The following is an 11,877-nucleotide window of genomic DNA, read 5'->3' as shown; positions in this document are numbered from 1 at the left end:
CCCAAAACCAGTCCAGCTCGTCCCTGCCTCCCTAACCTGTTCTTCCTCCCACCTATCCCCTCCTCCCACCTCAAGCCGCACCTCCATCTCCTACCGACCAACCTCATCCCGCCCCCTTGACCTGTCCGTCCTCCCTGGACTGACCTATCCCCTTCCTAACTCCCTACCTACACTCACCTTTACTGGCTCCATCCCCGCCTCTTTGACCTGTTTGTTTCCTCTCCACCTATCCTCTCCTCTATCCCTCTTCTATCCGCCTCCCACTCTCTCCCTATTTATTTCAAAACCCCCTTCCCCTCCCCCTTTTCTGATGAAGGGTCTCAGCCCGAAACGTCAGCCTCTCTGCTCCTATGATGCTGCTTGGCCTGCTGTGTTCATCCAGCCCTGCACCTTGTTGTCTCGGATTCTCCAGCATCTGCAGTTCCTACTATCTCTGGTTTAAAGTCCTTTTAGGTGTCTTTGAGGTGTAAGGTTTTAACCTGAGAAGAAAACTGGTTAGTTGATTAATTGGACCAATCAGTCGTGAATATTGCAGTTATATTTTAAGCTCTCATTTTCTCATGTTCCTTATCAGTTTGGCAGTCAGTGTTACCAGGCACTTTTTGTCTTGCAGACATAGACAGAGACACAGAGAGAGAGAGAGAGAGAGCGAGGCACAGAGAGAGACAGACAATGCTGCCACAATTCTGTTTGTTCTCAGCCTGTGCATCTTTTGCATCTTTCGTTCTCTTTTGCCAAAAAAGAAAAAAACCTTGAAATAGTAGTATATTTGTTTGCATATTCTATCTGACATTTTTGCTATTCCAGACGTAGATTGTAGGCAACGTGTCATCTTTAGCGTGTGAAGATTCTCATAAATGGTACACATCAAATTGATGAAGGCTCCCAGACGGCCAGGTTGACTGGTTTCATTGCCCTTTGATAAAATGTTAACTTCAGTTCTGACTGTCTTTTATCTAGTCTATGTCAATTTCAACGTCATTGTAAGGTAGCATTTTTGTTTCTTTTTAAAATCATTGCAGTCGATGGAAGATCCAATGTATTAAATCAGCCAAAGATTTAAATATCAATCATCAATATTTTATAGGTGGATCTGCTGCCACTGCAACTGCAAGGGAGTGTGCTACCCAGACAGTCACAGTGCCTATGATGTCACTGCCAGTGATATGGCAGAATTTGTTCCGTGGCTCCATACTCTAAGTTTATTTAATGTAGCAGCTTGATGCCCCCAAAATGAATTACAAAACCACTGATCTAAAAGAGCATTCAAAGAGCTGTTTACACAGAAATAACCGAATAGTAGCAGTTACTGAAATAAGGACAGAAAAAATGCTCTGTACGCTGACCAGCAATAATCATTTTAAGTTAATTAAAACCTTCAATCCTAACTAAACATAAACTTTCTGTGTGCTTCCAGAATTTTCTGTTCATGTTTTAGATTTCCAGTATCTGCAGTACTTTGCTTTTGTTTTTTTTTTCCACTTAAGCAGCTGAATCATTTGAGATCTGCAGCATACCTCTGAGTCACCAATAGCAACACGCCAGTGAGATATATGGCACCAATTCCTCACTACCTCTGGAGATGGAGCACAAACTTACGATGGATAACAAACATGGATGATGATCCTATGCAACTTTCCTATTTACCACGAAGGACTACACAATCAAAACCAGATGAGTCATTCAGATTTTAAAAAAGGGATCATGGGCCAACCTCACAAGTATGTGAATCCACAAATAACAAGGATTAAATCTAGTTGATTTAAAAGAAAAATGGTGATTAATAACATTAAACCACAGAAGAAAAAAAGAAAAGGTAAATGATCAGATAATTTCTCCCGTAAAATGGCTCAGTAAAGCTAAATTCTCATTAACAATACAATTTACTACATGTTGACGAGTTTATAACACGTGGATCAAAATACCCATTTGGAAATTTTTATACTTATTACTGCTTGGTTAATCCTGCATTCGACCACCTAAAAATTTAACAAGAAACAGAAAATATGAATCATGTTTAGAATATACATAGTTGTTCGCAGGTGGCATTTGGCAGAATACTTCTGTTCTTTTTCTTTATTATTTGTTCACAGGCTGAGGGCATCGCTGGCTAGGCTAGCATTTATTATCCATCCCTAGTTGCCCAAAGGGCAGTTGAAAGTCAATTACATTGACAAAGGTCAGTTGTATTCAGTCTGGTAAATATAACAAGCAGATAACTGGGAGGGTTTTTAAGTTTGGATTAAAAAAGGTATATGCTCTAATTTATAAAGGTATGTTCCTTTGTATACCTTGCACTGAAATTTTATTGTTTGATCAAACATCTGTTAAAACTGAATAACTTAATGACTTAATTTAATGTAAATAACTGCTTAGTAAATACTCCATAATGTTTCTGAACTACTAAAGCTGAAACCTTGCTACCAGTTGATAAATTTATTGCCAAGTATAAATAAACTGTAACATAAATATGATATATTTCAAATCATTTGAAACCATCTAAGCTTCTCTACATTTCAATTACAAATGTAATCAAAATTAGATTTAAAAATTAGGATGACATACATATTCCTTTGCACAAAGAACTCAGATATATCATAGCAATTTGAATGTGAACAGAAAACAGCTGGGAGAAAAGTGCTGGGAGGCTAAACCAAAATAAAAAGAATATTTAATTTCCAGCATTAATATGATGAATATAAAAATGACGTGAGCCAATTTATATTGTTGCTATAGGAAGCATTTACACATATGGTTGTCTCACAGTGCCTCAAACAAACATTATGACACACAAATTTGTGTAAAATAAGTTAGAACAGTAATCTAGAAAATTGTGGTCAATATACTGAACTGATCTCGTTTGAGAATAGACTAATTGTTTAGACCCAGATGGGGGTGGGCACAGAGCAGGTAAATAAGTAAATTCACCCCAACAGTCAGTGCGCTGCATGACACCACAGCCTATTACTTAGAGGCAGTATGGAGTTTGGGGAATGACAGGGTGGCAGGCTTACCCATCCACCATATCCTGCAGTTAGTCATTTTTAATTTGTTATTCGTTAAAAGGCCCATTAAAGATTACTGTCAGATGCCAAATGAAACTTCCCAAATCTTTGGCCATTACTTGGCCAACTCAAGAAAAATATTACAATTACAGAGTGGAGGCTTCTGACCCTCATTTGAACATGTTAATAGTGTTCTAAAGCCCACAGAGGAAATCCTGTCCAACGTCTTTATGTACTCAGATATAATTAATTTCACACTGACAATATGGCAATTTCAAAAGTAGATATCATCATATATACTTGTGTCACAGTCATACTTTGTGGGCATTTTATATACTTTAACATGGTACATCAGTGGCAATACTGGACATTCATCTATGCAAATCTCCTTTTGTTGATATTATCAATTTCCCTGTTGCATTATATATAGAAAGTATACTAACCTTTTTTGCTCCATTAGAAAGCTTAATCATTCTATCAACGTATTCACGAGCTTTATCATGACGCCCAATATGCCAAAGGAAGAGGCCCGCAAAATACAATGCCGCCTGTCCTGCAGTTTTCCGGTCTTCTTTTAGTTTGCTATCAAGCTCATGAATGGCATCACGATCTTTTTATCAATGCAAAAACAAATCAATTTCAGGATTTCTGTAACTAAATTCAATGCTCATCTACGTGATATAATAAGCCTTTATTTCATGATACATTTTATTTAATGAAAATATTGTTTTACATCTTTCAGCTAGTATGCATACTCAAACAAAAGCTTTTAGATGTAAATCCCAGATGTCCTCCTATTTCAAGGATAGTAATTGCCCTCTCTGGTGATCAAAACTGCCCTCAACTGCATCTCTTGCAATTCCCGCACCTCTGCCCTCACAACCCCTTCTCCCAACAAAAATAAAGACAAAATCTCCCGTGTCCTCACATATCACCCCACCAACCTCCACATCCAACGTATCATTCTCCGCCACTTCCGCCACCTACAATCCAACCCCACAACCAAAGAAATATTTCCCACCCCACCCCTATCTGCCTTTCATAGGGACCGCTCTCTCTGCGACTCCCTCGTCTGCTCCGCACTCCCCACTAAATCCACAACCCCCGGCACCTTTCCCTGCAACCGCAGGCAGTGCTACACCTGCCCCTATACCTCCCTCCTCACCTCCATTCAAGGCACAAAACAAACCTTCCGCATCAGACAGGGGTTCACCTGCACGTCTGTCAACTTGGTCCATTTCACGTGCTGCTCCCGAGGTGGCCTCCTCTACATCACTGAGACCAATCAGAGACTGTTTTGTAGAGCACCTGCACTCTGCTCGTGACAAACGACAGCACCTTCTGGTCGTGAACCATTTTAACTCTCCCTCCCACTCCCTGGGTGACATATCCATCCTGAGCCTCCTCCAGTGTCACAATAGTGCCACCCACAAACTGGAGGAGCAGCACCTCATATTCCACCTTGGGACTCTGCCCAATGGCCTAAATATGGATTTCACCAGTTTTCAAATCTCCCCAACCCCAGCCTCATCCCATGTCCAACTCTCCCTTTCATCTCCGCCTCCTTGACCTGACACAACCTGTGCACCTTCTCTCCCACCTGCCCCACACATCCCACTGATCAATCCCTACCTGGACTCACCTACCACCATCCCACCTACCTTCCCCAGCCCCACCTCTCCTCTCTCTATTTATTTCTGAGCTCCCTTCCCCCTCCCCATTTCTGAAGAAGGGACCCGATCAGAAACGTCAACTTTCTTGCTTCTTTGATGCTGCCTGGCCCGCTGTGTTCCTCCAGCTTCACACTGTGTTACTCCTTTTTAGATGTAAAGTTTTGTTTCTCCAGTGGTTGAGAACAATGTCCAGAAAGTGGTCAAATAATGCACAACACAGAGGTCACAGTTCGATCCCAATTTGTGTTAAGGTAACTAATCTCAATAAGAGAAGCACTCATGAAAATACAACTAACTACATCATCTGTGTCATAGTGATGAATACATCCAGAGTTCCCACTGCTGATTACGTTCTGGCTCAGTTGTTATGCTAGCATGTAGCCCCAGAGCTTACTCAAAGTTTAGACTTAAATTGTGACAACTTTGGAGTGACTGGATCCATGCCACAGCAAATGTCTAATGATTTCTAAAAGAGGACAGGAAAAAAAATTAGTAAAGGTGTATCATGGGAATCATATTTTTAACAAAAATAAAAAGAAAGTGATAAAACCTGGCTATTTCAGAAAAAGGAAAAATACTAAAGTTTATACTTTCACTGATGAAAAAGGTGGTTTCTGGGTAGAAAATATTATGGTAGATACTTTCAGAAAAGAATAAGCTACAAATATAAAGAAGTGAAAAAGAAATGATCAATACAACAGGGATTCTTCATTGAATTTAGCAGAATTCCCTACTTACCTTTATTTTACATTCTACCGTGTTAATTTTCTTTAAAGTAACATATTCAGTAGTCATATATATCATGAAACTAATATAAGGCAACGTTCTTCTAATTAGATGAAAATTATAGATTCCAGGGTTTCAAAAGTTCATAAATGAACCAACCACACAGAAATTAGGTAGGAACATGTATAAAACGTAGATTGCCTACAAACAAGTTGGGTTGGACAGTTTTTAATCTCAGGCTAAATCCTCAAAATTTGTTTATTATTCAGTTAGGGACAAATAAGTTTTTAAAGTTGAGAAGATTCGTAGCTCAGGTTGTGGATGTGGTTGTAGACTTGCTCGCCGAGCTGATGTGCTTGATTGCAGACATTTCATCATTTTGTTAGATAACATCGTCAGTGGCCTCTGGTGAAGCGTTGGTGTTCTGTCCTGCTTGTTTTTATATGCCTCGGTTTGCTGGGGCGGTTGGCATTACCCCAGCAAACCAAGGCATATAAACAACAAGCGGGACAGAACACCAATATTTCACCAGAGGCGCACTGACGACATTACCTCGCAGGGTGATGAAAAGCCTGCAACCAAGCACACTGGCTCGGCGAGCAAGTCTACAACCACAAATAAGTTTTTGTTTAAAGTAGACAAAATTTGAAATCCCGGTTGACTTTCTCAGAGAATAAAGCCAAAAAGTTCCATAATTTTTAAACAAGCAGAATAAATTTTACTACAAAAATGCATCAAAGCAAATTACAATACGTCTTGTAAATCCAGAATTAATAAGAATATTTGAATTAACTGGAAAACTGTAGCCAAACAAAACACAAACTGCATATTAAATAGCAGATACAAAGAAGACAATTCCACAAATTTCTCAGCAATAAACTCAGATCCGATTGAACTTATAGTAGCAGAAATTCTTTTGCACTGTCACTCTCACAAGGGCTTTAGTTCTTCCCTTTCAAAGATCTAGTCTCTGATTTCCATCAAAAGCCTTAGGCTACCTCGATGACTACATAGGACATAGAGCAATATAGGATGATAACAGGCCCTTCGGCCCACCTTGTCTGTGCCAACCATGACGCTATTCTAAACCAATTCCATCTGCCTACACATGGTCCATACCCTGCTATTTTCTGCCTGTTCATGTGATTGTTTAAGTACTTACCCACCAATTGCTCACTCCTTTTTCATAGCACTATGCCACTGGAATCACAAGACTATGGTCTAGCATCTAATTGCCTACACAATTCCAGCTGTCCAGTTGCTCAGGGCAGAACCACATTATTGATAGGCCTTAATAGCCCTAACTGCCTCGCAACCGGCAGCCTCCTGTTGCCTTCTAAGCTCCTGAGTGGCTTCCTGAGCACCAACTGCTATGCAGCCAACTAAAAGCAGTTTTCCTGCATGGAATCTTGAGCTCCCAACTTCGAATCTTGCTACTAATTATCACTCTGACTGTTTACTGACCGTTGAATTGATTTGTGTGACCTATTAAAATATCCCAACATGCCTATCCTGTTGCAAGGCAAAACTAAATGTTGTAACCATCGGAACATTCTTTGACTTGAATGTTACAATCTCCAGTGAAACAAATGGTCATTCCCCACAGCTGCAAACTTACAAAATACAGAGATAGGGAAAAGAAATTGACTGCATCACAGTATCATAAATAGCATCAAATCTAAATTAACATACTTGTAATGCAGGATCCTACTTCATCTCTTAGGTTTATTGTCTCTACTCTAAAATTTATTATTAATTAATCTATGAGACATACACTCACCTGGAGCTAAACTTTTCTTATGAGCATAGATTAGAGCCATTATAGAGCACAGAGACACATCCGGCTTTTCTTTAACAGTCTCGAGCTCACGGATAGCTTCTTGAATTCGGTCTTTGTGTGCACAATAAAGACATTTTTGAATTGTGAAATAAGTTTTGTTATTGGTTGGTGCTTGAATAATATAAAGATATATTTAGCAATTACTTTGCAATGAATTACCTTCCATAAGAACACCATAAGCATGAAAAAACAAGAACACCGCATCATTGCCATATTTTTTGAGTCCCTCGTCTGCTGCGATCTGGATGTGATTAAAATATTTCTTTTGGCAGTAATAGTTTATTACAGCCTGCAAAAGTAAAAATATTCAAATAAGTACACTGAATTTTTCTTTGAAGTCTTCTCCAAGTATTTGCTCCTCCTCCACTTGTTCTTTTCACATGATGGTTTACTTCCATTCAATTACCCCTTACACAACTGGATGACCTTACATGAAAAGAAAAACAGATGCTGTCTGAAGTTCATTAACCATGTTACACACAAAGATATTAAGAAATGCACTTAAGCAACACAAAATGAACATTTATATAACTCTGGGTAAGGGGGTAGTTTTGGAATCAGTTAAAATCTCTTTCATTAAAATCTTATATTTGGATGACAAGTTTCTCCATATATACAGCCTGCTTCTAACAGAGATTCATGATTACAGAAATATCAGCTTTGGTTAGAATAATACCGATTATAACAATGTCACAGCACACCCATCCTAATACTTACTTCCAGATTTTCATCACCATTTACAGCAGTAAAGTGACATGCCACACCAGCTAGCACTCCACACTGGGAGAGGTACAACTCTGATTTGCAGCTACAATTTTTCATTCAAATTGTCAATCTCACCTTCATAAACAGGACAAAATGCCAAACGATATCAAATGTTTCTTGAGTAAGGAAAGGAAAGTTAAAGACAAAAGAAAGCAGGGGATGTAACAGCATGAATAGATTAAAAGGCATAACTTTTGAGGAAGAGAGTGACACAAACTTACAAATCAGGAGCAGGAGTAAGCCATTCAGTCCCTCAATCCTGCTCCACCATTCAATAAAATCATGGCTGATCTGATTATAATCTCAAATCCACATTCCTGCCTACTGTTGATAACATTTCAACTCCTTGCTTAACAAGAATCTATCTACCTCTGCCTCAAAATATTCAGGGATTCTGCTTTTCAGGAAGACAGTTCCAAAGACTCTTGAATCTCAGAAAGAGCGTTAGCCTAATCCTGGTTCCAAATGGACAATCCCTGATTTTTAAACAACGATCCTTAGATCTAGATTCTCTCATAATGTCTTGTTTCAATCAAGTCATCTCTTACTCTTCTGAACTCAAGTGGATATAAGCCTAACCTGTCCATCTTTCCTCATTAGGCAACCTCTCATTCCAGGTATTAATCTAGTAATGCTTCTTTGAGCTGTCTCCAGTGCTTTTGTATCCTTCTTTAAATAAGGTGACTAATACTGTGCACAGTACTCCAGATGCAATCTCACCAGAGCCCTATATAAGTGAAGCATAACATTCTTTCTTTTGTATTCAATTGCCCAATTCAATAAATCATAACATACTATTCGATGACCTAATTATTGGCCATACATGTATACACAGCTTTTGCAATTCACACATGAGGGCACCCAGGATTCCTCTGAATTTCAGAGCTCTATAATCAGATAACATGCTTCTTTTTATACCTGCTGAAATTTCAAATATTCACACATTATACTTCATTTCCCACATCTTTGCCTATTCACTTGACCTATCAATAACTTTGTTGCCTTCTTGTGTCCTCTTCACAGCTTACCTTTCCTACTTATTCGTGTTGTCAGCACAATGGTACTGATAAAGAAACATATCTGAACAAAGGCAACTATTAATAATGTCAGCAAATATTAGGGCCACAAAAGATAATTGTATAGTTACTACTTGATTTAATGCAATGCTGAGGGAGCTGGAAATGGATCTAATGGAAAATATGAGCTTGGAAAACACAATGATGGAAATGGGAGAAATCCAGAAACTGAAAGCTGGTTGGAAGTGGGGTGAAAGGAGTTAATATGACTAACTGCAAGGACAGTGGTAAAGGTGGCAACAGGTGTTCCATGAAATCTCAGTCTTAATCCACAATATTAATGTACAGAAGATCTTGGTGATTGACAGAAGGAACAAAATGTGCTTCAAAATTGTCCCCTACTTCAAACTTGACAACTTGAGGTCCTGGTGGCTTTTCACCCTCAGCCTCATCTGCATAGCCTCCATCAGTGCTCCTTCAAACTAAACATAAATCAGCGATTGGTCAAAAGGTGGAAGGAGTTTATCAACCTTTAGGAAGACATCAATATGCAACATAGAAATGATTATTCATATTGAAACAACTTGCAAGAATTGCTGGTGGATACAAGGAAGATAAGGGAGATTGTGAGTGAGAGCACAGAAAAAGCTGTGTAGCAGTCTAGCTGTGACCGAGTACGTAACATCACCATAGGTCTGATTTTTACTGATTGGCCAAACGTAAAGCAAAAGTTAGGGTCAGCAGCGTATGGATTTCTGTGGGCAGTGAGGGTGTGCACATCCTTGGATACTATGGGCAATTCAGCATAGCCAAACCACCTAATCTGCACATCTTTGGAATTAAGGAAAAGCAGGCAAAATGATCAACAGCAAAGACAACAAAGGAGAGAAATAGCTCTAGAATCCGGAAAAGTTTGATTCAGCAACTCCTTGGAGATACTTTTACAAACAATCAGCTAAAAGGGAGAATCCTTTTTCAAGCAGAAAGGCAGCAGAGTTCAGCAAACATTACCAAGTGTAAAAGTTGTAAGTGGCAAACATTATAAACAGTCAAGGGGTCCTTGCAAGATTCAGTATAGGAATAGATTTCATGGCCTTACACAATCTGGAAAGGTAAGTTGAGTTGGTCGCAAGCTGGAAGGCCAGCATTATTAGGCAATGGATGAAATAAGAAATAGTTGGAACTGTCGATGCTGGAGTCTGAGATAACAAGGTGTGGAGTGGATGAACACAGCAGGCCAGGCAGCATCAGAGGAGCAGGTCTGGACCCCTTCTTCAGAAATGGAGGGGAAGGGGGCTCTGAAGTAAATAGAAAGAGGGGGAATAGAAGGTGAATAGTGGAACAGGTAGGTGGAGAGAAGATGGACAGGTCAAGGAAGCGGGATGAAGTCAGTACAGGTGAATGTAGGTAGGGAGTTGGGATGGGGGTTGGTCAGTGAGGAGGGAGGGATGGGTAGGCGGGAGGGAAGACAGACAGGTCAAGGAGGTGAGGACAAGAGGGGTGCTGGTCTTGAGATGAGGCCGGGGTGGGGAGATTTTGAAGCTTGTAAAGTCCACATTGAGGCTAATGGGTTGTAGGGTTCCCTGGCAGAATATGAGGTGCTGTTCCTCCAGTTTTCGGGTGGCATCGTTGTGATACTGGAGGAGGCCCAGGATGGACATGTCAAGTGGTAGATCAAGACATGCTCATACAAAGCATAATCCACGTTGGGGCATGTAGTGCACACAAAACAAAGACGGGATGACTACATGGAGATTGATGATAGGATACCTCACCATGCCATTCGTGTACTGCGCCACAGTGACCAGCACATCAGTGCCAGTTGAGTGAGACTGTACATGTCTGTGGTTGTACCACAACCACACGGTGAATGCCAGAGAGAATCTCTAAGCCAGAGGTGGAGTGTCTTTCATCGAGACGTGACACCGATGGCGAGGGAAACCATGTAAGTAATTAACGGCGAAGACAGCTGTCCCCGAGGGTGAGACATTGTGGAAGTTTCCAACACAAGAATGTGGAGGAGGGGGAAGAAAGGAGCGGGGCGGGGGTGGAAAACGAGATATTTGCAAATAATAACAAACAGACACACGACAAGCGGTTGGACGCCCGTCCACCTCACCCAGGGAGCTGCAGTGAACCGTGAAAGCGCAGTGCCCCACTCCCTCCCTTACCAGAGTAGCTGAATCCTGCTCCGCCATCCCAGCGAGGGGCCCAGGCGCGGTCCCGATCCCAGGCGGCGGCCTCCCTCCGCCGTCTCCTGGTTACCAAACACAGACACCGACAATCGAGCTCCGAACGCTGCTCACCGCCATCCAGCCGTTGGTGATCGACAGCTCATGCCTTAGTCTTTCCCCTGACGCTGCAGCCAGGGCTATTGTCCCTGAGAGATTCACACTTCTCATGTTCACATGTTGGGCAACAGATTGAGCACAACAGAAAGACGTTCGGCCCATCAAGTGCATGCAGCCTCGCTGCAATAATATTCCAGCCTTTTCCCATTCATTTTCCCTTCCTCATACCATTTTTTGTGTATCTCCTCTTGATCCCTCAATTATCAAACGTTCACTCGACTTTCTCTAAGGACATTGCTAGCTTTCCCAGTCTATCTGTGTAATTGAAATCCCTCACCAATGGAACCTTTTTTCTGCACCATCTCTAAAGCTTTCACGTCCTCAGTGATGCTTAGCCTTCAGTTGAAGCTAAACCAGTGTTTTATGAAGCAGCGGCATGAAGTCCTGTGTTTTTCACTATGTGCCTCTACGTATAAAGCCCAAAATCCTAAGAAATTTTCAACCACCTTCTCTACATGACCTGCCACTCGATAAGTTAAATAGGTAGAAAATTAGCAAGGA

At 40.8% G+C, this 11,877-nt stretch overlaps 1 protein-coding gene across 1 annotated transcript in view; it reads right to left on the bottom strand.

The window, feature by feature from the left end:
• ttc21b (tetratricopeptide repeat domain 21B) overlaps positions 1-11,295 on the bottom strand; it is a 95,576-nt gene extending 84,281 nt beyond the window's left edge. The window contains exons 1-5 of the mRNA XM_048599220.1: positions 11,197-11,295; positions 7,404-7,533; positions 7,185-7,295; positions 3,425-3,615; positions 1,926-1,979 (exon numbers count right to left, since the gene is read on the bottom strand). Of these exons, the coding sequence (XP_048455177.1) occupies positions 1,926-1,979; positions 3,425-3,615; positions 7,185-7,295; positions 7,404-7,533; positions 11,197-11,223 (513 nt within the window). The 5' untranslated portion in view covers positions 11,224-11,295. The remainder of the gene's footprint in view (positions 1-1,925; positions 1,980-3,424; positions 3,616-7,184; positions 7,296-7,403; positions 7,534-11,196) is intronic.
• Between the last annotated feature and the right edge of the window lie 582 nt (positions 11,296-11,877).

The sequence above is a fragment of the Rhincodon typus genome, chromosome 7 (genome assembly GCF_021869965.1).
Source record: "Rhincodon typus isolate 14 chromosome 7, sRhiTyp1.1, whole genome shotgun sequence".
Lineage (NCBI taxonomy): Eukaryota > Metazoa > Chordata > Chondrichthyes > Orectolobiformes > Rhincodontidae > Rhincodon > Rhincodon typus.
The sequence above is the reverse complement of the archived record's forward strand: the minus strand, read 5'-3'. Positions and strand labels throughout refer to the sequence as shown.